This window comes from Papaver somniferum, chromosome 3 (assembly GCF_003573695.1).
Source record: "Papaver somniferum cultivar HN1 chromosome 3, ASM357369v1, whole genome shotgun sequence".
Classification (NCBI taxonomy): Eukaryota; Viridiplantae; Streptophyta; class Magnoliopsida; order Ranunculales; family Papaveraceae; genus Papaver; species Papaver somniferum.
The window spans coordinates 137,162,845-137,189,339 of NC_039360.1; the positions used below are offsets into that span (position 1 = coordinate 137,162,845).

Here is a 26,495-nt window from a genome sequence, read left to right on the forward strand (position 1 = left end):
AATAATACTATCACTTACGGTATGCAATGTTACAAAGGAAAGGATATTATATTAAAATTAAATAAATTTAATTGCAAGCCTGGAAAATAAATTTAATACCATTCATTTGAAAATTTGAACTTAAAAAATAAGAAAATAATTTCAAAATAGTGGCCTATCCGGCCCGACTTGGCCTGCCCGTATAAAAAACGGGCTTCGGGCGGTCTTTGGGTAGCAAATTATCATCTTTTGCCCGGCCTGCCCGGCCTGAATTTGTTTACGGGCTCACAAATATTAAGCCTGGCCTGCCCGACCTATCTTAGTTTTTGGGACGGGTGGCCTGGCCTGCCCGAATTTACACCCCTAGTTTGACATAATATTTGACTTAATATCCCTTTTCTATCATTTAAAATCTAAATATGTGGCCTCCTTCTTGGTGTGGCCTCAAGCGTGGCTTGCCTCGCTTATATGGCAGGGCTGACCCTGCATAGCGGCTCATTCCAAATAGTCCACCATGTATAGCAAAATGCAGCAGTTCCCAAATCTTCTAAAATCTTCTTAATCAAATCTTTGTTCTTTCTTGAAGACCATTCCCACATATCCCATGTATTGTTAATAAGTACTAAATAAGTTTAGGTGGATAATTGGCATTAACTCTTTCACCATAAACTATGAAATAATCAAGAATTCATCATAAACAAAATTGACGAATTCATCCGTTTATTATTAGGCTAATGGAAAAGAAGAGAGAAAGATTTAATGGAAGTATGTTCTTTGAGCATCTCCAATGCAAGATGTCAAGGTCTTAAATTTACATACCTTTTTTGCCAAAGATATCAAGGTCATAAAAAGGATGACATGGTTAAGTGGGGGCAAATGAGAAAGTCAGATCTTTATAATCCGGGGTCTTAAATCCACATCATCATTTGTTCCTAAATTTAAACAAAATTTGTTAAATAAAACCTGGGAGGTTGGAGATGAACTTTAGGCGAATATATATTTTCAATCGGAAATAAATTGAAATAAATTTTGTTTTAAAGAATGTATATTTTCAATTGGACTGTTACCATCTATTTTCATAATTTCGACCAAATCCAAAATCAAAACCCTTTAGAATCAATCAAGTTGGTGTAGGCTAGAACTGGAAGCCAAATATAGACCAAGAGGTCGGCTCGCCTTGTTTTTTTCAGCATAACGCATAACAGGAGTGTAACGCTCTGATGTTATATCTTTGGTTGCATTTCATAGAAATATGGCTGAGTTTTACATTGGGTCGCCTGCCAGACATAACCTTCACTTTTATCTTGGCTGAGGTTAGGTTGTGCAGGGACGAGCCACACAGGCGGAATAATACTTTGCGTTTTTTGCACCCTGGGTTCATTTTCCCTAATAGGATGATCAATCTCCCACCTATCATATTACTGGACTTGGGTTCACGAGTTCTGGCCATCTCAAAGTGAAAGCCAATATATAATCCAAGAGGACGATTCGCCCAGCTTTTCAGCATAACGCGTTGGAAAGAGGGTAACATCGACTGTTATATCCTTTGGATTTTTCTTTTGAGTTAATCCTTGGTGCTTTCTGTATCCTTGGTATATCTTCGCAATTGCAGATCACGAAAGCCTATGTACCCATGTTCTTTTGAAGGGCTCGCCATTGGGACAATAGAACTCAAAGAACTCTCTAGTGAGCTTTGTTTTGACCAACTGAACAAAGTGGCATTTACCAAAAACTATGAGTCGATCCAAATCTAATTAAGCGTTTTTTTCTTGTTGCCATAAAGCCTACCATAGCGACAGGCCCGGTCCTCCGCTCCTAGAGGCTTAAAGCCAAATTTTTCTAGGGGCCCTTTGCTAAGCACAAAGTTTTTGAATCACAAAATGTCAATTTCTTGCGGTCCCTCAAAAATCTGTTTTTTATTAGTGGCTCCCAGTAAGTCTGTTTTTTATTAGTGGCTCCCACCGTGTATAGCAAAATGCAACAGTCCTCAAATCTTCTAAAATCAAATCTTTGTTCTTTCTTGAAGCAAAAAAAGCTTGATAGACCGTCAAGAAAAACCGCCACAAAAAACCGTCCGAAAAGCTCTCACAAAAGCTGGACCCTCTGCTGTCCTCCGCAGGTCCCACCGGGACCTCACCAAAAAATCTGTTAGATAAAATTCAAATCCGGTTTTTGTGTGGTTTGCCCACACGGCATGTCTAGAACCACTCTTTTTCGAGACCATTCCCACACATCCCCCTATATTGTTAATAAGTACTAAATAAGTTAAGGTGGATAACAGCTGGCATTAACTCTTTCACCGTAAAACTATGAAATAATCAAGAATTCATCACAAACCAAATTGATGAATTCATCCGTTAATTACCGAGCTAATGGGAATTTTTTTTAATGGAAGTCTATTCTTTGAGCATCTCCAATGCAAGGCGTCATGGTCTTAAATTTACATGATACCTAAGATTTAAAACATTTTCTACCAAAGTTTCATCTCCAATGCAAATATCAAGGTCATTAAAAAGGATGATATGGCTAAGTGGGGGCAAATGAGAAAGTCTAGATCTCTATAATCTGGGGTCTTAAATCTACATCATCATTTGTTCCTAAATTTAAAAAATTTGTTAAATAAAACCTTGGAGGTTGGAGATGAACTTTCAATCGGAAATAAATGGAAATAAATTTTGTTTTAAAGAATGTATATTTCCAATCGAACTGTTATCATCCATGTTCATAATTTCGACCAAATCCAAAACCAAAACCCTTTAGAATCAATCAAGTTGGTGTAGGCTAGAAATGGAAGCCAAAATATAGACCAAGAGGTCGGCTTGCCTTGCTTTTTTTTTTTCAGCATAACGCACCGCAGGAGGGAACGCTGTGACATTGTATCTTTGGTTGCATTTCATGGAAATATGGCTGAGTTTTACATTGGGTCGCCTGCCAGACACAACCTTCACTTTTACTTGGCTGAGGCTGTGCAGGGACGAGCCACACACGCAGGTTAATACGTCGCATTTTTTGCGCCATGGGTTCATTTTCCCCGATAGGATGATAAATCCCCACCTATCATACTACTGAACTTGGGTTCACGAGTTCACAAGTTATGCCATCTCAAAGTGAAAGCCAATATATAATCCAAGAGGACAACTCGCCTAGATTTTCAGCATAACGTGTTGCAAAGAGGGTAACGCCCACTGTTATATCTTTTGGGTTTTTCTTTTGAGTTAATCCTCGACGCTTTCTGTATCTTATGTTCACATCTGTCGGCATGGGGGAAATCGTACATATTTAGAATCTCGACCCTCGTTGTATTATTCCCAAAATTAAATTAGTAAGGGAAATTAAAATATGTAGGAAATACCATATAGTCCTAGGAATAATATATTAGAGAGAGTCTAGTCCAGTTGACCCAGTCATGTGTGTGTTTAGTCCTTTTTGAGAAAATATATTATAATTTGGTCCTAGAAATTATGGTTTGGTCCTTGGGTGATGTCATGGATGATATAATTGTCATTGTGGGGTGACAAAAATATCCTTTTGGGACCACATAAATACAAAAAATCAATAGAAAATATCTCATTCTCAGATTTACTTTCTCTCTTCTCTTTATTTTCAGATCTAGTTTTCTCCTCTCCATTTTTTTTGCAGACGATGAACATGATAATTAATGATGAAGATTTGTAGGTTTTTCTTCTTTTTTGTTGCTGCTGGTGTTGTTGAATACGATGGAGACGATGAAGACGGAGAACATGATGATGAATGATGAAGATTTGAGCGTTTTTCTTCTTTTTTTCTTGCTGCTAGTGTTCTTGAAGATGGTGGATACGATGAACATGATGATGAACGATGAAGATTTGTGTGTTTTTCTACTTTTTTTTCTTGCTGCTAGTGTTGTTGAAGATGGTGGAGACGATGAAGATGATGAAGACGACGAAGATTTGTGATGAAGATGTTGTTGTTGAAGATGAACTCGTGTTTTATTGTTGAAGACGACGAAGATGATGAAGATGATGATGTTGCAGTTCATTCCATAAATGAACTCTGTTTTTTTAGATTTTTATATGGAGTTCATTTCTGGAATGAACTCTGTTTTTTTAGGTGATTTCTGAAAAAATAAGTAGAAATTAACAGGAGTTCATTTTGAAGAATGAACTGTTACAAAAAAAAATAAGTAGAAATTAACACGGAAGCGTAATTTTGTCCATTTAATATTGTTAAATAATTATGAACCTTTCCCAAAGGACTAAACACACATGGGACCACCGAAAAAATGACCAAACGTTATTTTTCTCGTAAAATATCTACACATTCTTCGGAGAGGGTGCACCAAGTCGGACTCGGAACGTCTCTTTTTTCCATGTTGAAAGTGCTGTTAATTAGCCACCTGACCCGGCATGTGTGAGGTCTTACTAAATACTCAAAATGATATACTACTCATTTTAATTAGTGCATGACTGCAAGTCTGTTAATACGTATTCCCAAGTCCCGAAGTCCATTAATAGTATCAGTAATCTCTCTTGTTACTGCTGAAACTCTAACTTCAGCAGACATGCCGGAATTGATTACGAGTTGCAAAACACCATTGATAGTCTTCATTTCCCTAACTTTTCTTCTTATACTGTATCTATCTCCTTATAACAATCACCATTTCATCATCAACACTGGTCACACCTTCTCTTCGTCTTTCAGTTTGTCCCAAACACCAAAAGATTTCTCTTCAGCTTCTCCTTTATTAGCTTCAACCACTACTAATGAAGTTGACAGCAGGTTTCTTCCAAAAGTGAGTTCTTTTTTCTTTCTTGGTGATAATTTTGTTCTGATTTTTATATACGGCGCATATATCCTACATGGTTGTTAATGATGAATGGCTATATTTATTCAGGAGAGACTTACTAGTTTGGAGAGAGTTGAAGATGACCTCGCAAGAGCTAGGGGGGCAATTCGGAAGGCAGCTCGAACACGTAATTACACATCTAACAAAGTGGAAGATTTCATTCCTAGAGGATCAATCTATAGAAATCCATACGCTTTTCATCAGTTAAGATCTTTATCATCTCTAGTAATCATATGTTCGTAGTAAAACTTACACCAATTTATACGACTCGTTAGGAAAAGGCAATTTGTGTAATTATGATTGAAAGTGTATGCATTTTTTTTTTTCATTAGAAGCTATATTGAGATGGAGAAGACATTCAGGATTTGGACATATAAAGAAGGTGAAGTGCCCATGGTACATGATGGACCGCACAGCACACTGTATTCAATAGAAGGCCAATTTATTGACGAAATGGAGAGGGATGAAAACCGATTTGCAGCTGGAAACATGGATGAAGCCCATGCGTTCTTCCTTCCTTTCAGTGTAGCCAATATGGTTAGATCTCTGTACGAACCTCCTTCTGGTATCCGTGTTCCCTACATTCATGTGGTTGCAGATTATGTTCGGGTTGTGTCAGAGAAATACCATTATTGGAACCGAAGCAGTGGGGGTGATCATTTTATGGTTTCATGCCATGATTGGGTAAGCATATGCAATTTGATTAGCGAGAACTTTAATTCCGTACTCGAAACGACATTGTGAATGCTTTTAACTAGAATGGCTGCCTCACTAGTCTTTTAAGTGAATTTCTATAGTGCTCGTTCATAAACTTTTTTTATAATCTCTACTGAATTGCCTCTTAATGTCTAATGTGTCTGTCATGTAGGCACCTGCTATAACAAGGGAAACCCCTAACCAGATATTCAAGAATGTTATTAGGGTTCTTTGCAATGCAAATTCAACCGAAGGCTTTCAACCAAAAAGAGATGTGTCTTTGCCAGAAATTTACCTTGTAGCTAGAACTCTTGCTACTGCAACACAGTTTCGTAAAGATGGAGTAAATCATCCAATACTTGGTTTCTTTGCTGGTGGTGCTCATGGGGCCATAAGAAAGATGCTAATTGAGCATTGGAAAGACAAAGATGACGCATTACAGGTTCATGAATATCTTCCCAAGGGACAAGATTACGGTGAATTAATGGCTCAAAGCAAATTTTGTTTGTGCCCAAGCGGATATGAAGTTGCAAGTCCCAGAGTTGTGGAGGCAATTCATGCAGGTTGTGTTCCGGTGATTATCTCTGATCACTACGTTCTCCCATTTGGTGATGTGCTTGATTGGAGTGAGTTCTCGGTACAGATTCCAGTTGAAAAAATACCAGAGATGAAAACAATGTTATTGTCAATATCAGATGAAAAGTACCATAGACTTCAGAAGAATGTTAGGCTAGTTAAAAAACATTTTATTATTAATCGTCCTGCGCGACGGTTTGATGTTTTTCACATGACCCTTCATTCAATTTGGCTAAGGCGTCTAAATTTTCATTTACCTGCTTGAACTACATAGCTGCTTCATTTGAAATTGCAGTACTATTTCCAATGTGTATTATATAAAATTGCAGAGTTCAGTACTATGCCCCAAAATTATACGTCACACCAGTACACCGCACAACATTGCAAACATGGACAAGCTTAAGAGCATCCTTGCAGCATAGCCGCATCGACTAGGGACAGTTGCTCATAAACGGCTGGCATAAGTATTTAAATTCACATTCGTCCACCAAATCGGCTGGCATACGCTACAATCTAATGTACTCTGATTCCGGCACTGTACCCAATGGGCCTATGCGGTGTCGGTTTCCATGAGAACGTTCCAATTCTCTATAATCTCCAATCTAATAAAAATCTTTAATAAAGAAAAACTTGCACTATTTCTCAGTTTTGCGGTTTGAGATGAAATCACAAATAAAAAATAAAAGATTACATCGTTGATGAATTTTAAAATCAGATCAAAAATATCAGCACTGCTTTATAAGAATTAAGTAGACTAGAGAAAAAAAAAGTCATGTCACTGATTCCTCAAGAGATGATATAGCTGGGGCTGCTATATGTCCTATGGCTATGTTTGATTACTCATTCATTCCAATAAAGACATTTAATTAGTACAAGTGAATTAGAGGCAGGCCATGAGATAATATAAGTTGCCCAAAGAAAAAAGAAGAGAAAATTGAAAACAGACAACGTGCATACATGTGGCTTTCACTGGTTCCATATTGTTGAAGTAAATTCAAAAGCAAGGACTTCAGATTAAGAACACTAGTTTGCTAGGTCGACAGATTAAGTATATATGTATGTTGAACAAGATCCAAATTTGCTAGGGTCGACAGATTACGTATATGTATGTTGAACAAGAGCCAAATAAACGAGCCAGATACTATTCAAGTTGAGCAACCATCATATAAAATAATACTAATACGGAGTAAGCTCGATACTCCTGTATTCGAAGTGGACAAAAGGCACACACGGTAGCACTGGTCGCATAATACTCCTGTAGACCACCACGTTGTTGCCATTGATTGGAAGACCTATCTATTGTCTTTGTCTATTACTTGTAATAATATTTGGAAATAAATATATTAAATACCAAATATATTTCACACGGCCTAGAATCATCATTATTAATTTCGTTGCCGTGTCAAAGTTATGGTAATAGTCCCTCGTTCTTAAACATGCAAGGGAATCCAGATTTTGGTGATAATAATAATAACAACACGGATCCGTTAAAAAAGAGTGTGCAAACTTATTATTAAGTTTTTCATCTTACTGATGATGATCAAAGCACTAACTTAAAAAAAAATATGGCAGAATACAATAACTTGATGATCAGTTACAAAACTCCATTGATAGTCTTTACCTCTTTGCTTCTTCTTGGTATTCTCTATCTATCTCCTTATAATAATCACCAGTTCATCATCAATACTGATTTCTTCTCTTCTTCTAGCAATACCTCTAGTACTCCTTTTATTCTGTATCAAAGACCAAAAGATTTGTCTTTTGTGTCTCCTTTATTAGCAGCTTCAAGTACTACTAATGGTGATAAAGGGATTCATACAAGAGTAAGTTCTTATCCTTGTATGAAAATTACTTTCTTATGTTGTTTTGATTTTTTTTTTATGCATGTCCGGATTTATCTATATCTCTTTATGTGCACCCAGAATGAACTTACTGGTTTGGGAAGAATCGAAGATGAGCTTGCAAGAGCCAGGGCAGCAATTCGAAAGGCAGCTCGAACGCGTAACTACACATCCAACAAAGTGCAAGATTTCATTCCCAGTGGATCAGTTTTCAGAAATCCATACTCCTTTCATCAGTTAAGATCTACAACATTAATTTACAAAGATTTTTTTCTGCTTATATTCATTAATTTAGGTGGTATATTTTTGGATGAACATAGTTTGCAGGAATGATTTTTTTCTGCTTATATTCATTAATTTAGGTGGTATATTTTTGGATGAACATAGTTTGCAGGAATATCTTCCCGAATATAATAGATTATAGTTTGACCTTCTAAAGGAAACACGTCAAAATCACAATTTACTAGTATTTGGAAAAAAAAAATTATAAATAGAATACGAGCTGTAAGAAAAATTAAATTAAATAAAAATATAATATTTCTTATTCATTTTCGTATTTGGATTTTTTTTTTTATAAATAGAATATAAGAGTTGTAAGAAAAATTAACTAAAAATCTAATATTTGATTATATAATTTTTTAAAAAAAATATTTTTCTAATTATTCAACGAGAATGAATAATTCCCAAGTGATAATTAAGATATTCAGTATAGTAGCTGGAAATTAATTTAAGAACGTATTAAATATTAATGCAGGAGCTACATAGAAATGGAGAAGACATTCAAAATTTGGACTTACAAAGAAGGTGAACTACCTATGGTACATAATGGGCCACACAGCACCCTATATGCAATTGAAGGCCAGTTTATAGACGAAATGGAGAGGGATAAAAATCCATTTGCAGCTAAAACAACTGAAGAAGCTCATGCATTCTTCCTTCCCTTCAGTGTTGGCAACATAGTCACAGCTTTATACAAGCCACTTGTATATGCTCGTGAACCCTACATTAATGTCGTCTCTGATTATGTTCGGGTCGTATCAGAGAAATACCAGTACTGGAATAGAAGCAGTGGGCGTGATCATTTTATGGTTTCATGTCATGACTGGGTAAGTATCCGCAATTTGATTTTGTATATTTATATTTTTAGCTGATATGCACTCCCGGAATTAGTTCTCCAGACTAAATTGCAACTTTCTAACTTGTCTTCTCTACTGTATGTATGATGCAGGCGCCTTTCGTGACAAAGGAAGCACCTAATAAGCTGTTCGAGAATGTTATTAGGGTGCTCTGCAATGCCAATTCATCAGAAGGTTTTCAACCCAAAAGGGATGCAACCCTGCCAGAAATTTACCTTGTAGCTAGAACTCTTGAAACAGCAACACAATACCGCAAGACTGGTTTAAACCGTTCGATACTGGGTTTCTTTGCTGGTGGGGTTCATGGAAACATAAGAAAGATCCTAATGGAGCACTGGAAAGATAAAGACAAAGAGTTGCAAGTTCGTGAATACCTTCCCAAGGGACAAGATTATGGTGAATTAATGGCTAAAAGCAAGTTTTGTTTGTGCCCAAGTGGGTATGAAGTTGCAAGTCCTAGAGTTGTTGAGGCAATCCATGCAGGTTGTGTTCCAGTGATCATTTCAGATCATTATGTACTCCCGTTTAGTGATGTCCTCGATTGGAGCCAGTTTTCAGTAGAGGTGCCAGTCAACAAAATACCAGAACTGAAAACAATATTATTAGCAATATCAGATGAGAAGTACCTTAAACTTCAGAGAAATGTTAGGATGGTTAAAAGACATTTTATTATTAATCGGCCTGCACAACGGTTTGATGTTTTTCACATGATACTTCATTCAATTTGGCTAAGAAGGTTGAACTTTCATTTGCCAACTTGAAGGACAATGGAATAGAACTGTAATTGTAATTTTCATAGATGAAATGTTGTGAGCAACAAAGTTTTGTTGGTTTAACAAACTAGAAAATGAACTTCCCTCTAAACATCATAATGAAATGTAGGAATTACCAATAGGTACCATTATAGTGTTCTTAGTTAGTGGCAGGTCCACCCATTAAAGCCCACTAATCAGAGGTCCATAATTAAGAGAAAACATGAAAATGGACCAAATTTTTTAAGACCAGGTCCTGTACACGTGCGAGACAAATTGTACGAAATTTCTAAATACCTAAACTACCCTTCCAATCCTACATATATTAAAGCAGTCTATTTCAAAGTTTCTGAAAACAATTCAGCCGATTATTCTTGGGAAAATTCTGCTCTCTTTCTTCTTCTGGATTTGGGACTAGGGTTTCTGAAGATTTCTTCTGCGATTTTTAACAGGTATGTTGCTTAATCTTTTCGTTTTCTTCTTTCTGCTACAGTTTAATGGAGATAGGTTGTGTTCTGTTTTTTTTTTATGATTCTTGTTCGTTTTTATTCAGTTATTTGGTTAGATTGTTAAGTTTTTAGTTTATTTTAGCTTTCGATTTGATTATCTTTCTGTTTTCTTTTCAAAATCAGTTTTGTTTTCACTTTCAGATCGTATTATCCAGCAGTACATATATGACATACTCATTGTTTCTGCTACAGTTTTTGAATCATTATAAGATTTGAATTTTGGATCATGGAGATCGGTTGTGTTCTGTTTTTTTTTTATGAATCTTGTTCGTATTTATTCAGTTATTTGGTTAGATTGTTAAGTTTTTAGCTTATTTTAGTTCGATTTGATTATATTTCTGTTTTCTTTTCAAAATCAGGTTTGTTTTCACTTTCAGATCGTATTATCCAGCAGTACATATATGACATACTCATTTTTTATGCTCTTGGATTCTGTTTCTTGCATAGATCTTTCACTTTTTTTAGTTTGACCCATCAGTACGTATGTGAAATACCGTATTACGTGCTTCGATTCTGCTGTTTCTCCTAGATTCTTAATTATTTTTTGCCATGCAGTTGATTTTGTATTTCATGAATCTGCAGTACATATATGGCATACTCATAGAAACTGCTCTTAGAATCTGTTTCTTGCATAGATCATGGAGATCGGTTGTGTTCTATTTGTTTTTTATGAATCTTGTTCGTATTTATTCAGTTATTTGGTTAGATTGTTAAGTTTTTAGCTTATTTTAGTTCGATTTGATTATATTTCTGTTTTCTTTTCAAAATCAGGTTTGTTTTCACTTTCAGATCGTATTATCCAACAGTACATATATGACATACTCATTGTTTATGCTCTTGGATTCTGTTTCTTGCATAGATCTTTCACTTTTTTTAGTTTGACCCATCAGTACGTATGTGAAATACCGTATTACGTGCTTCGATTCTGCTGTTTCTCCTAGATTCTTAATTATTCTTTGTCATGCAGTTGATTTTGTAGTTCATGAATCTGCAGTACATATATGGCATACTCATAGAAACTGCTCTTAGAATCTGTTTCTTGCATAGATCATGGAGATCGGTTGTGTTCTGTTTGTTTTTTATGAATCTTGTTCGTATTTATTCAGTTATTTGGTTAGATTGTTAAGTTTTTAGCTTATTTTAGTTCGATTTGATTATATTTCTGTTTTCTTTTCAAAATCAGGTTTGTTTTCACTTTCAGATCGTATTATCCAGCAGTACATATATGACAAACTCATTGTTTATGCTCTTGGATTCTGTTTCTTGCATAGATCTTTCACTTTTTTTAGTTTGACCCATCAGTACGTATGTGAAATACCGTATTACGTGCTTCGATTCTGCTGTTTCTCCTAGATTCTTAATTATTCTTTGTCATGCAGTTGATTTTGTAGTTCATGAATCTGCAGTACATATATGGCATACTCATAGAAACTGCTCTTAGAATCTGTTTCTTGCATAGATCTCTCACTTTTTTTAGTTTGACCCATCAATACGTATGTGAAATACTGTATTTTAATACTGTTACATCTTTGTGACATTTGCAGGTTCAAAACATGTCTGATGCAGAGTGTTCCAATCCAAATACCTACTGCTATGCATACATTTATTATAATCATCATCATTTTGCTGTCAAAGTGCCTGTGATTGCTGACTTTGCTGTGTTTTTGCTCCTTTTTTAGTCTTACCCTTCAGTACTTATGTGAAATACTGTAATATGTCTTTCGATTCTCTTATTTTTCATAGATCTGTCACCTGTTGTTGTCATACTGTTGAGTTGTAGTTCATGAATCTTCAGTACATATATCGCATACTGATAGGAAGTGCTCCTTGTTATGTTTAAGGAGAAGTGAAGTAGATGCAGGCATACAGTGGAGCTGCAATAATGGGTGCTGCTGTACAACAACCCAATCTTTTTACTAAAGGTTCTTCAACTTTTTTTCCCAAGTTGGGTACTACTACTGCGGATAGATTACCTTCTCAAGTTAGGCAGACCCTGAAGTACGTTCAATAATTGATAGGGAGAAGAATCGTCAGTTTAACAGCTTGGAGCTCATTGCTTCAGAGAATTTTACATCTCGCGTAGTGATGGAAGCTGTGGGTTCTTGTCTCACAAACAAGTATTCAGAAGGGCTTTCTGGTAAAAGGTAAAGATGGTGCTTAATGTTGTATTTTTTTCCTGTATTTGTATTGAAATGCATTTGATCATTTCATTCTGCAATGTAGGTATTATGGTGGCAATGAGTACATTGATGAGCTAGAGACACTTTGTCAACAAAGGGCTTTTTTCATGTAACTGGCACAGGGTCTGGATCTTCCTCATGGAGGTCACTTGTCACATGGATTTATGACTCCTAAAAGACGGGTATCTGGGACTTCGATTTATTTTGAATCGATGCCCTACCGTCTTGATGAATCAACAGGTGCTGCTCTGCGTTCTTATATTGTGTAATGACTATGTGGTCTATTGTTGTTCATTTATAATTCGTTGATAATTTGCATTCATTACCAAATTCACTTGCAGGCCTTATTGATTATGATATGCTTGAGAAAACTGCCACCCTCTTTCGACCAAAACTCATCATTGTTGGTGCTAGTGCTTATCCTCGTGATTTCGATTATCCTCGAATGAGAAAGGTATACACATATATTTTGATTGTCAACAGTTGTTATTCTTAGTGATCAAAGAATCAGACTAGTTAACCCATTACGCACACCTAATTCCCTTTCCTGCTATGTTTCTTGAATATTGCAGATTATGTTGGGGCTTTTCTCATGATGGATATGGCTCACATAAGTGGTCTCGTTACTGCATCTACCTGGAAGCAGTGCAGCAAATATGTACTCGAATTTGTAAGCATTCAGATATATAATCGGATTTGTAAGCAGTACGACAGATATGTACTCAAATTTGTAAGCAGTGTAGCAAATATGTACTCGAATTTTTAAGCAGTGTACCAGATATGTACTCAAATTTGTAAGCAGTGTAGACACACACGTTTGGTAGTAATGGGCATTATGGACATTTCCATGTTTTAATTAATTTTGGACCTCCGGATAAAAAAAATTCCGGTTGGACCCTACTATAAATAACTATATGGGCCTAGGACCAAACAAGAAATTTTCCTAATGAAATATAATTCTAACTAAACATAATGAACTCAAGCACACTTCATAGACACATTGTTTTGATATAATATATGAAAATCCGCTTCATTAACGAAAACGACGAGGCCGAAGATCATATTTTCTTGAATACGAACTTGTGGTGACTGAAGTTTCTGCAACCTCCTCTGGTAACAAGAAGTCAGGATCTTTACTGAAAGTCTCTTCTTCTGACAAATCTTCATCTATCCAAGTTGAGAAATCTACATCATCATAATTCTCATCAATTTCCAAGGGCATGGCGGCTTTTTTCCTTTCCATTGTGTTCACTTTCTCAATTAGAGTCTCTAACATTCGATGGTTTAGCACTTCATAATCCCTGCCAACACACAAACTTCTCAATAAACCAACCATCACTTCACAAAGAAACAAATGCGAGTTTACTTACCTGTAAGAGAAAATGGAAAACAAAAGTTGAACTGCTGCAGCAACTAGAAACGATGATCTTGCAAGTGTCACTTTTGAGGCTATCCATACTTGTTGATCCAGATCTACTCCGAAGCGGCACATTGTGAATTCTACAAGGAATATAGCACATAGTCCTGTACAAACATAATACTTGGTGGTTTCAGACTACAGTAACAAGATTTTTAATCCAGAGAAGTAGAGCTAGCAGTAGAGGAATGTACCTAAATAAAGCCGGGCCCTCATGCCATACGCTTGCTTAGCACTGGTTAGCATGTAGAGCAGAAAGATCACGAAAGAATAGAAGAAAAAAGCTTTTATTGCACGCGATTCAAGCAAGATAGCATTATGCAAGGTGAAGCGTTTATCAAGCGCCAAAAACATGCTAGCCTGCTTCGACTCTGAATTCTTCCTGCACAGAGAAATAAAACAATGTTTAATTTGATCAGACAAGAATTCCCAAACCCATAAATAGAAATTAGAAAAAAACTTTGCATGCATAAAGATGGGAAAACCTGAGCTGCCAATATGGATTTTGAATTCGCAATCAAATGGTCATGCGCTTGTTGAAGTTGTTCTTGCCGTCTTAAGAGTTCTTCTTGTTGCATTTGGCCAAACTCAGCGAGTGTTTGTAGAGAAACCCTGGAAATTCGAGAATAGATTATCGAACGATGAACAAACGGAAGGAATGAACTTTTATTGGTTGCATTTTCTTACCTGCTTTCTTCTAGCGCTTGAGATTAGAATTTAGTCAAAAAATCTAGTCCCTCTAGAGCTCTAGACTGCCCATCCAAGAGTTGCTTCTGCTTATCTAAAGAAACTCCTGCGACGTTTCCAATATCGTTAGCTTTGTTTTGCAGATTTTCCATCTTCGTGGACATTGAATTGCTAACTTTATTAATCTGTTTTTCTATTTCAACAGCCTCATTTCTTAGTTTCTCTACATTATGTCCCAACTTCTCATAAGACTCATGAAGGATTTCCATTCCTCCCTCAAACGTTTCTCTCATATCAGACTGTCCTTGCCGTAATTCTAATTGAGAGGCCGCAATTTCCTTCGACTGTTCCAAAATAATACTAGAATGTTTCAACGAAGCGTCAATCCGGTCACTAACATTTTCTGAAGTCTCGGCCACTTGTTGCGTTTGAGTATACAGGGATGTCAATGAATTCTCAATCTGATCCGAATTCTGGATAAGCCTTTCCGAATTTTCTTCGATGGTATGTAATTTTTCCTCGGCCAATTCTGCAGACTTCTTCAAGTCATTCACAAGTCTCTCGGTTTCAATCTTGAATGCATTAGCCCTGCAATAATCCCAAATAAATATACCATCTGTCAAAAAAGAATTACTCATTTCTACATAACAGTAAAATTCATAAAAAAGTAGTTACTGTAGTTGATGATATTGAATTTGTTTGAAGGTAGAATTTAAGGTAAACTTTATGCGCTGATTCGTCAAGCTTCTTGAGACATTTCAACATAGACGATTCAGAATCGCATGAAGGAAACGACGGCCGACCGGAATCCTTTTGGAAACAATCGCTTAACTGCCATGCAAGTCTGGATCTCTTCGCGTCATCTGTGACAATTACGGAACAAGTAGAGAAAAGATTCTCATAAGCCTTTTGCCAACAAGAATTCGGCCCGCTGGCTAATCTCCCTTTTTCAGTTTCAACGGACTCGATTCCCTTGGGATCATTAGGAAGTTCCATTGAGAACTTCGCGACGCCACTTGGAGAAGCAGATTTCTGATAATCGCCCTGATCATTTTTATTAGACCCCCATGTGAAAGAAAACGATTGAGTTTCCTGTGATAAACACATGAAAAGTAATGAAAATAACACCAGATGAGAAACATGATATTGATCCATTTTTGTGCAATTCTGGTGAAACCCTTACCTGAAATTTGGTTTCTATGAAAACAGAGGATAAACAAGGAAGAAATGATGAAGACAGTATAGGGGGAACTTAGGCGGAGGCCCAAAAAAAGAAAAATTCTTAACGCCAGGCCCATAATTAATTTCTGATACAGTCGCACCCATAATTATTTAAAAATATTTAAAACGTACTGAAAGACTCTATTACCCTTCATCGTTTTTGGGCATAATTTTTTTCTTCTCTGCCGGTTTCTTTCCCTATTCCTCCATTAATCTCTGTAACGGATCTGCAAAGATTTTTTCTCCATCATTTAAAGAAATAAATCATTTAAAATCGATGATTCAAAGAAGTAAATCATTTTTGACTAAACCCTAGAATACATTTCAACAAAAATGGATGAAACAGACGAAGAAGAAAAAATCAAGTAGAAGACACAGAAAAAAAAGTTATGCAGCTAAATTTTCCCTTATATTGTCTTATACACTAAACAAAATGATGCAGAAGACATTATGCACGTGCATAAAAATCCATAAATCAGAAAAGTGAAAAAAGTAATGCATAAGACAATATGCAGCTAAAACAAAATAATGCATAATGTCTTATGCATCTAAAAAAACTGATGCATAACCAGAAAAAGTGAGAAAAGTAATGCATAAGACATTATGCAGCTAAAACAAAATAATGCATAATGTCTTATGCATCTAAAAAAAACTGATGCATAACCAGAAAAGTGAAAAAAAGTAATGCATAAGACATTATGCAGCTAAAACGAAATAATGCATAATGTCTTATGCATCTAAACAAAACTGATGCATAACCAGTAAAATGAAAAAAGTAATGAATAAGACATTATGCAGCTAAAACAAAAATAATGCATAATGTTTTATGCAGAAATAATAATGGCATAATGTCTTATGCACTAAACAAAATGAGTGTAGAAGACATTATGCACGTGCATAAAAATCCATAAATCAGAAAAGTGAAAAAAGTAATGCATAAGACAATATGCAGCTAAAACAAAATAATGCATATTGTCTTATGCATCTGAAAAAAAACTGATGCATAACCAGAAAAGTGAGAAAAGTAATGCATAAGACATTATGCAGCTAAAACAAAATAATGCATAATGTCTTTTGCATCTAAAAAAAACCGATGCATAACCAGAAAAGTGAAAAAAAGTAATGCATAAGACATTATGCAGCTAAAACAAAAATAATGCATAATGTATTATGCATCTAAAAAAAACTGATGCATAACCAGAAAAGTGAAAAAGTAATGCATAAGACATTATGCATTATTTTGTCTTATGCATCTAAACAAAATAATGCATAACCAGAAAAGTGAAAAAGTAATGCATAAGACATTATGCAGCTAAAACAAAATAATGCATAATGTTTTATGCATCTAAACAAAACTAATGTTATGCATAAGACGTTATGCATAACATCTTTAATTCAAATCTAATCATAAATTTCCGATTGAGATCAAAAACATGGAGACAAATAAGGTATGAAAATTTCCAATTCAGTTGATATCGAAATACTGCAACACACTTCTTACCCTTTTCAACTTCAATTTTAATTTCTTTTTACTTCTCGAATAATCAAAGACAACAGAAACCCAAAATCCCCAGATTTAAATCGCAGATTTTGAAACAGAAACCCTAGTTTTATTGAGAAGATTATTCAGAAAAGGATTTGGGAAAAGATTTGACAAAGGGAAAAATCCAAATGTTAAAAACGAAGAATCGGAGTTCACCATTGTTTTCTTCTCGCTTCTCTCTGTTCGTCGCTCGAAGAAAAAGGTAGTTTGGCCTTTTAAAAACTGAGAAGCATAATTTCATAAATTATGGGTCTGCTACGAATTTTTGACGGGAAAATGGGTGCGCGCCTGAACTTTTCTGTCCGTGGGTTTGACAGTGGAAAATATGGAAGAATGGGTCTCCCTGTAGTTTTCACATGAAATAATGGCATTGACTGCTAGCATTCAAGGGACGCAACATATCGGGAAAAGACACCAAATATCTTTTGGTTGAATTCATTGGATCAACCATTGCCATTAGCCAACCGTTACCATCGTCGACAATAATCGTAATCTTTGTTGAAAAGTAAAATAAAATAAATATAAATTTGATTATTGTTGTCATTTAAGACGAAACTTATTACCTTAATTATTGTTACTACATCTGTGATTTCAAATTCAGACCCGTTATGTCTCTTCTAGATTGGGGGAGAAAATCAGAAAGAGGCATGGAATAAGAAGGATCGATATTGGAGTTGAAACCAATTATGGTGAGAGATGATTGATTCATTTGCTTTTTTGTTGGTGAGGTTAGTGAGAGAAGGATACCCGCGAGAGAGATTAGAAGCATAAGAAGCCAGGTACGGACCCATGATTCTCCCTTGGGTAGGGCTGAATTGTAACAGTCGATAATGCGACCGAAGGCCGCGGTAATTTTTTCTGGAATACATCACATAATTAGTGGCCAAATAGTGATCCACCCGTACAATACTAAATAGTTAGGGAAGTAAAAGTTAAAACGAACACAAATAACAGAAAAATAAAGTGATTACCATAAGAGAAGAAAATAGGAGTAGAAAGGTAGTGAGTGGAAGAAGATTATTTACTTTAAGCATGACTTAAATTTTGATCACCTCATAATATGGGCTAAAAATCACATACAATTAGCTAAATACAACTAATATGTGGACAAAACATAAAATTTAACCTAAATTTCTATACTAAAAAAAATTTACCCAAAAATTAATGACGGGCTATAGCCTCCTTTAGCCCCTTGCTAGTCCCGTCCCTCGAAGCAGCATAAGGTCCATAACAAGTACTTCTTCTTGCCTGCATGGCCGGGGGTAGGCGCGGTATGAGGATGTCAACCATATGGTCCATGTGTATTCGTTGACCCGTATCAAGCTCAGCCCAGACTTTACTTGTTTTAGGCGAATGGAAATGAATCGTAGGACAGTTTTATTTTGAAATGAAAACCATTACTGCCTTCAACCTATGGATGTTTTTTAGGTAAAAGCTATGGTTGATTTGATGCAACCGGTGAGAACCATCTGAGTGGTCTGATGGTTCTCAAGCTTCCTCATACAGGGAAGGTTGGGAATCAAACCCCTATCATAACAGAAATCCTAGGCTAATGTGTAGTTCTAGGGACCCTTGTTCTATCTTTTGAAAAGGAAAAAAACGATGCAATTTAGAGAAAGGGCAATGGAATGAGGGTGAAAAATCCTCATTTTCTACCAAAAGTGAATGACAAACTGGCCAGGTAAAGGAGTGAGTTTTGGACTATGGGATTGAGGCGTATCTTTTAGTATTACTTTAATATTTACTACTTCTGTTTCAAAATAATAGGCAGGTTTGTGTGTAAATTTATAATACAAAACAGAATGGGTTTTTGAGCTTGGACGGTCGGATAACATTTTGAGAGACAAACGTTGCATCCGACAATCCCAGTCTAATCCCAGCGAACGACATCCGATGGTCGTCGTTTCTGTAACCCCTCTCATTAAAAATCAAAATTTATTAATCTTTAATTATTGCATCACCTTTGAGATCAAGATATTCAAAGAAACATTAAATGAAATCATAATATATCATACATGCATTGATTGGATTTAGTGGTGGCATGATGAATCTAATGAGAAATGAGATTTATTTGTTTACTTTTATTCATAACTCATAAATGAGATATGCATATATACTATTACTTAAATGATTTTGTGTTTGTTTTTGGATAATGTATATGAATAATTTTACAATGTATTTATAGACATTATTTTCGTTTAAAACAAAATAGAAAACTATCTTGCAAAGGAACACGATTGAAAGTCCGGAAAAAAAAGAAAAATTACACCAGTCAGATATCATATTAAAGCAGTGTCGTTACTGCACGAGCTATCTCTAGATATTTATTAGAACTCTCTGTTAACCTCATGTCGTGCCGTTACGACACGGGTTATTTCTAGTTTACACACAAACCTGCCTATTATTTTGAAACGGAGGGAGCAAATCATTATGGGACCCACATAAAAAGAGCTTTAAATTGATTAAAAATTTAAAAAAAATAAAACATTTGGGAGGTTGATATTCAGCTGTTCAAAGTATTTTTCTCAAGCCGCGGATCTTCATCCTCTTGATGTCCATTGTCGCCCACTCCTTCAATTGAATGAGCATATGAATGAGTTTTGATGAGTGAGTGATTGTTCTCACTCCCATAGTACCATCCAATTTGGTGTTTTTTGATCAATTTCATTCATGTTGAATGAGAAATCTCACTCCATCGCCATTGAGGAACTCGAGGGGATGATTCCCTCAATTTTTATTAGGTCACCCGTGAAGTAAAAATGAAAAATGTTATTCGTATACTTATTGTAATGGCTAAAATGTCTTTATACTTTTTTGTTTTTAAATACTAAATTTTTTTACTTTTTATCTTAATATATTTAATAATTTTCAACTAGGTTTTTTTATTTCTCTAGCCGAACTTCAATTTGTTCGGTTAGGAAAAAATCAACCAACCTCAATATGCGAAGATCGAAATAAGGTTCGGCTAGGAAAAAAAAATCCAGTCGAACTTTAAGTTGTTCTTTATATGAAGAATTTACTAAGATTCATCTAGGAAAAACTAAAAATCCAACCAAACTTTGATTCGTCTACGCAAAAAAAGAAAAACAACTGAACCTAAATTCGGCAAAGAAATATATTATTTTAGCGGAAAATGGGTCATTTGTCCAAATATTTTTAAAACATGGTTCAAATGAACGTGTAAAAATTAGTATGGGTGAAATGGACACAAAAAAAAGTAAGGATGAAACTGGATTCATCCTGACTTAAACTTAAAAAATAGCAAGGATGAAATTGGATGCATCTTGATGTAAATTAAAAATAAGAAAAAGTATTTGAAAATGAGTAGGATGAAACTGTTTACATCTGGTTATTTTTACATTTTTGTCCATTTAAACAATATCAAAATCTAAATGTCCTTTTCACCCAGGAATTGTTGATTTTGGTCTTTTTAACCAATTTTGTGTTGTTTTAGCCGAACCTTTATTTATTGGCATACGAAGGATATATTTTTGTTCGGGCCATGAAATAAAAAAATTCTAGGCGAACCCAATATAAAGTACAAAACAATAAATAAAAATATTTATAAGATTAAGCTAGTCGTTTTGGTTGTTTCGTTTGCTTCTAAGGTCTATGCATCCATTTGTACAATTTTTTTTTTCTTCAAGAACAATTCCTTTAGTTATCAGTTATCACATAAAGGAACGTTTCTACAAAACCACACACGCGACAACCACATTGTAACCACTGCCCATCGTCAATTGGGACAGTTGACCATCAAGGTCAAGTACTATAGTTTAATCCTTTAATTATCAAAGTGCTTGTAAAAACAAGTATTTTACTTAACAAATACTCAAAGTCAAAATTACTAATTATAAAGTCAAGTGGTAACTCCTAATAAACAACAGTAACCTAATGATTAAAAAATGAAATTGCTAATAATAGTCTTTGTCTTTCATTTAAGAACGAGAATCCAAACATAAAACAGGTCAATTTTTAAGGCCTAACTTCGTTTCTCAGCCAGATATATACTTCTACATTGTTACTCTATATTCAGCAAACATGGCAGACTTGAGGAATTACAAAACAAGTTTGATAGTTTCTGCTTGTTTGCTACTTCTTCTTCTTAGCATGTACCTATGTCCCTATAATAACAATCGATATTTCATCGCAAACACTGATTTGTTTTCTATACCTCCTTTATCAGCTTCAAGTAGTAGTACTATTGGTGAAGATAACGGAATTCTTACGCAGGTGAGTTTTGTACTTTTGTTACATGTATATCTGGTTTGTCTTGATTAAACTTTGTTTCATAAATAATTTATCATGATTATCCACTGATCGAATAATTGATATATGCAGAAGAAACTTACTAGTTTGGGAAGAATAGAAGATGATCTTGCACGAGCTAGGGCGGCTATTCGAACGGCGGCTCGAACACGTAATTATACATCTAACAAAGTGCAAGGTTTCGTTCCTAGAGGACCAATCTTCAGAAATCCATACGCCTTTCACCAGTTAAGATTTTTAAGCTAGAACATGGAAATTTGATTTTCGTTTTCTTTTAGTAGCATTAGTAGTTTTAAGAACCCTTTATTACCTTAATTAGAAAGTCATTAAAATAGAGAGGACTCAAGACTCGAGGTCTTGTCTTCTTGCCAGTGCAGAAATCAAGTACCTCGGAAATCATTTTCCATAATTATAACTGGATATATGTATTTATGAACCAGGAGCTATATCGAGATGGAGAGGACATTCAAAATTTGGACGTACAAGGAAGGTGAACCACCTTTGATGCATGATGGGCCGCACAGCACCCTCTATTCAATAGAAGGCCAGTTTATTAGCGAAATGGAGAGGGATAAAAACCCATTTGCAGCGCGAAACCCCGATGAAGCTCACGCATTTTTCCTTCCCTTCAGTGTAGTCAATATGGGAGTTGTACGCGAAACTTCGGATCATTTTGGTCCTTACATTCGTGTCATTGCAGATTATGCTACTGTTGTATCAAACAAATACCAGTACTGGAATAGAAGTTGCGGCGGTGATCATTTTATGGTTTCCTGTCATGACTGGGTAACTATGCCATTTTAACTACAAATGATTGTCAAGAACTGTACATATTTCCATCTAATAAATCATTTGTTTCTACCATGATGCAGGCACCTTATGTAACAAATGCAACCCCGAATAAACTATTCAAGAACGTCATTAGGGTACTCTGCAATGCTAATTCGTCAGAAAGCTTTCAACCTAAAAGAGATGTGTCCATGCCGGAAATCTACCTTCTTCCTAGAACTCTTGGCACCGCGACACAGTTCCGTAAAATCGGTTTAAATCGTCCGATACTTGGGTTTTTCGCTGGTGGGGCTCATGGAGACATAAGAAAGATGTTAATTAGGCACTGGAAAGACAAAGACAATGATTTACAAGTTCATGAATATCTTCCCAAGGGACAAAATTACGGTGACCTTATGGCTCGAAGCAAATTTTGCTTGTGCCCTAGCGGGTACGAAGTTGCAAGTCCTAGAGTTGTTGAGGCAATCCATGGAAGTTGTGTTCCTGTGATTATTTCGGATCATTATGTTCTCCCCTTTAGTGACGTACTTGATTGGAGTCAGTTTTCGATACAGATTCCGGTAGATAAAATACCAGAGCTGAAAACTATATTACTAGCGATATCCAATGAGAAGTACCTTAGACTTCAGAAGAATGTTAGGCTAGTAAAAAGACATTTTATTATCAATCGTCCTGCCCAACAGTTTGATGTTTTCAACATGATACTTCATTCCGTTTGGTTAAGGCGTCTAAATTTTCGTTTACCTGCTTAATTGCCTCATTCGTATGTAATTTCCATATATGAAAAACGGTATGCAGCAAAGCATATTATAGACACATGCTAACCTTGCGGAGCCATTCAGCTGAGTTGGTCATAGATGACAATTGACGGTATTTAACTTATATTCTATCTGCTGCTTCCAACTTGTTTCATTGTCTCGCTGTATAATCAAATATAGAATTGGTTGACGGGCCAAACTCTATGGAGTATTTTATTTTATAACAGAACGGATCCAATCAATGTCGATCAAGTGTAATTAAGCGTGTCAGATATAATGAACTAAACAACAAAAGTCAATTAGTCACGCTACTAATATCAGAATCTTCTTTCCTAAATATTTATCCCGGCTTAATTGGGACTTTTTTTTTTTTTTTATGCTAAGAAAACACCCTAACCATATTAACTTGGAAGCGAAGTACAAGCATTCAACAAAGGTTCCCTCCTCACCAAATTGTCCAAAAAAGAAGGAAAAGAGACCCATACATCCTTAATACAATACTTCCTAACTCGACATGCAAGTCGATCCGCTACTTTGTTTTTAGAACGATTAATATAAACAACCCTATAACTATTACAACTTAAGAGAAGAGATATGCAGTCCACCATGATATCCTTGCATCTCCACTCGACATTGTCATTGCTTTCATTGACAAAATCTACAACTTGAAGGCAGTCACTGATGAACATAACTTTGGTTAGTTTTATCTCCATTGCCCAAGAGATAGCCAAAAAAAGAACAGTTGCTTCCGCTCCAACTACTTCAGAAACCAAACCAAAGTCCGAACGCGAAAGAATCATTGTTCCTGCATTGTCACAAAGAATTAGACCCACTCCCATATTATAATTCTTGAAAGAACCATCAAAAAAAAAATACAATGATCCACAAGCTCTATAGGGATTCTAACTTGCATAAATTCCTTCTGAATCTTCAAAGGAGGAGCTATATATGTGTTTATTGTTCTTTTTGAATCTAAAATGATTTTTTTTTATATTTATAGTGACTTTATTAAAAACCACATCACATCTGCATTTCCAAATACTCCACATAACAATTGCACCAATACTTGGCCAGTTAACAACAAAAAGAGATTGGCCAAATCTATCTTCAAACCATTCTAAGAATAATTCATCAACACAATCCAGATCAGAGTTAACTAAGTGCTGAAGTGACAAACCAAACCACACATGAGCAGCAACAGGACAGTGAAAGAAAAGATGCATAACGGTTTCAATATCATTCTTACAAAGAGGACAAGAAGTATCAACAGCGGGATTATAATGACGAAGTAAAGTGTTAATTGGAAGCATCTGCGCAAATATTTTCCACATGAAAAACTTAATTTTAGGCAAACAATCCGGTGACCAAACTTTTTTCCAAAAAGAAGCCTCTTCTCCATTACTGACTTCATTCCTAAAAACTCTATAGGCAGATTTTGTAGTATAATTTTCATCCCTAGTATGAGCCCACTTAACCTGATCCCTACAGTGAAGCTTAACATTAATCGTTTTTATTTTAACAATGTCATCAGGGGAAAACAAAGAGTTTAACAGAACCTCTTTCCAAGTACCCGTATTCATGTCAATAAGATCATTAACATAAGTATAATCATTATAATTAGAAACTATAGAAGAAGGAGTAGAAAGACCCGGTAACCAAACAGATTCCCAAATTTTTGTCAATCTACCATCATTTATCTTAAAAACTATATTAGATCCTAAGAAAGATAAACTATTGACAATACCTTTCCAAACCCAAGAAGCAGAATCAGCTGCTTTATCAATTTCCAACAAATTCTGATCAATGAAGTACTTATCCTTTAAAAATTTTGAAATCAAAAGCTCAGGATTTTGATAGATTCTCCAACCAAGTTTAGTTATCAAGACTCTATTAGTAGCATAAGTATTTCTAATACCAAGCCCACCACATCTTTTATCCTTACCAATATCACCCCACGAACGAAAGTAGGCAGCATCTTTTGGATCTTTCTTAGACCACCAGAAAGTTCTCTGAATTTTATCAATTTTAGAAGTAATATTTTTAGGAAAAGGAAAACAAGACATATGATAGACAACAAGACTAGAAAGCGCATGTTTAGTAACTACAGTTCTGCCAACACCATTAAGACTAGATTTTTTTGAATTTCCTAATCTAGAGTAAAAATTTTCTATCAAAAATTGGAAAGATTTAGTTTTATTCCTGTTAACAAAAAGGGGAGTTCCTAAATACTTCTCAGAAGTGCTCATGAATTTGATCTCAAGAGCTTTAGAGAGAAGCTTTTTATATTTATGATGCATTTTTGAACTAGAGAAAAAACCCGATTTTTCGTAGTTAATAGCTTGCCCAGAAGCCCTTGCAAAAACACTAATAATTTTCATCAGATTTCTAGCATACAACAAAGAGGCTTTCGAAAAAAGCATGCAGTCGTCAGCAAAAAATAAATGCGAGATAGATGGGCTATCTTTTCTTAATTTGAAACCTTGTATCAAATTATCTTCTTCTCCTTTCAAAAGAAGTTGAGATAAGACTTCCATACAAATTATAAAAATGTACGGCAATAGACAGTCACCTTGCCGAATACCTCTAGAAGGAAAAAACATTTCACCGGTGAACCATTAACCAACACCGAATAAGACACTGTACTAATACATTGATGTAAAATCTGGCACTAATCTTCTGAAAAACCTAGTTTTTTAAAGACAACAAGAATAAAAGACCATTCCAGCCTATCAAATTCTTTGGAAAGGTCAAGTTTAATAGCCATGAAGCCATTTTTATAATTTTTCTTTTTCTTTTAAAAGAGTGTAAAATTTCATGACTAATAATATTATCATGAATTTGTCTATTGACAATAAAAGCCGACTGAAAAGGAGAAATAAGAGAATCCAACAAAGGCTTTAGACGATTGGTAAGAATTTCAAAATAATTTTATAAACAGTATTAGATAGACTAATATGCCTAAAATCATGTGGCGAAGAGAGATTATTTACCTTAGGTATTAGAGCTATAAAAGAATGATTAAGCTGCTTCAGGAGAAATTTTGTTCGAAAAAAGTTTTGAACATGATCAATGAATTCTTTTGAAATAACCTGCCAATTGTCCCTAAAGAAACCGGCTGGGAAACCGTCAGGTCCTGGTGATTTCCAAGGAGCCATGTCATTAACTGTAGCATGAATTTCTTCAACAGAAGGAATAGCCACCAAAAGAGTATTCATGTCATCAGTAATCATAGGTTTAACATTTTTAAGAGCTTCCTCAATATCAATATTATTTGGTTTCTAAGAAGTATAGATGTTCTTGAAATGGTTAGAAAGAAG

At 35.3% G+C, this 26,495-nt stretch overlaps 3 protein-coding genes and 1 pseudogene across 4 annotated transcripts; 3 read left to right on the top strand and 1 right to left on the bottom strand.

Annotated features, from left to right (window-relative positions):
- Positions 1-4,455: 4,455 nt before the first annotated feature.
- On the top strand, positions 4,456-6,348 carry LOC113361667 (probable glycosyltransferase At5g20260). Its single transcript, XM_026604835.1, has 4 exons — positions 4,456-4,750; positions 4,853-5,007; positions 5,137-5,488; positions 5,673-6,348. Exons 1-4 carry the CDS (start codon positions 4,520-4,522, stop codon positions 6,339-6,341), a joined length of 1,407 nt encoding a protein of 468 aa, XP_026460620.1. The 5' UTR covers positions 4,456-4,519; the 3' UTR covers positions 6,342-6,348.
- Positions 6,349-7,469: 1,121 nt separating this feature from the next.
- On the top strand, positions 7,470-9,896 carry LOC113357475 (probable glycosyltransferase At5g20260). The gene is made up of 4 exons (XM_026600878.1): positions 7,470-7,899; positions 7,999-8,153; positions 8,672-9,023; positions 9,146-9,896. The coding sequence occupies exons 1-4, from the start codon at positions 7,642-7,644 to the stop codon at positions 9,812-9,814; spliced, it is 1,434 nt and encodes a 477-aa protein (XP_026456663.1). The 5' UTR covers positions 7,470-7,641; the 3' UTR covers positions 9,815-9,896.
- Positions 9,897-13,329: 3,433 nt separating this feature from the next.
- LOC113361668 lies at positions 13,330-15,748 on the bottom strand (annotated as a pseudogene).
- Positions 15,749-21,338: 5,590 nt separating this feature from the next.
- LOC113357476 (probable glycosyltransferase At5g20260) lies at positions 21,339-23,396 on the top strand. Of its 2 annotated transcripts, none has more exons than XM_026600879.1 (4): positions 21,339-21,595; positions 21,704-21,858; positions 22,072-22,417; positions 22,504-23,393. In XM_026600879.1, the coding sequence occupies exons 1-4, from the start codon at positions 21,404-21,406 to the stop codon at positions 23,170-23,172; spliced, it is 1,362 nt and encodes a 453-aa protein (XP_026456664.1). In that variant the 5' UTR covers positions 21,339-21,403; the 3' UTR covers positions 23,173-23,393. The 2 variants fall into 2 exon arrangements, with proteins under 2 accessions (XP_026456664.1, XP_026456665.1); XM_026600880.1 differs by having other exon boundaries at positions 21,349-21,595; positions 21,707-21,858; positions 22,504-23,396.
- Positions 23,397-26,495: the final 3,099 nt, after the last annotated feature.

Bases quoted from the DNA above. Each gene is read 5' to 3' on its own strand.
- LOC113357476 (XM_026600879.1), top strand. From the start codon at position 21,404: ATGGCAGACTTGAGGAATTACAAAACAAGTTTGATAGTTTCTGCTTGT. The intron at 21,596-21,703 runs GTGAGTTTTGTA...TGATATATGCAG, and splicing joins ATAACGGAATTCTTACGCAG to AAGAAACTTACTAGTTTGGG. The intron at 21,859-22,071 runs GTTAAGATTTTT...TTTATGAACCAG, and splicing joins AATCCATACGCCTTTCACCA to GAGCTATATCGAGATGGAGA.
- LOC113361667 (XM_026604835.1), top strand. From the start codon at position 4,520: ATGCCGGAATTGATTACGAGTTGCAAAACACCATTGATAGTCTTCATT. The intron at 4,751-4,852 runs GTGAGTTCTTTT...ATATTTATTCAG, and splicing joins ACAGCAGGTTTCTTCCAAAA to GAGAGACTTACTAGTTTGGA. The intron at 5,008-5,136 runs GTTAAGATCTTT...TTTTTTCATTAG, and splicing joins AATCCATACGCTTTTCATCA to AAGCTATATTGAGATGGAGA.
- LOC113357475 (XM_026600878.1), top strand. From the start codon at position 7,642: ATGGCAGAATACAATAACTTGATGATCAGTTACAAAACTCCATTGATA. The intron at 7,900-7,998 runs GTAAGTTCTTAT...ATGTGCACCCAG, and splicing joins ATAAAGGGATTCATACAAGA to AATGAACTTACTGGTTTGGG. The intron at 8,154-8,671 runs GTTAAGATCTAC...ATATTAATGCAG, and splicing joins AATCCATACTCCTTTCATCA to GAGCTACATAGAAATGGAGA.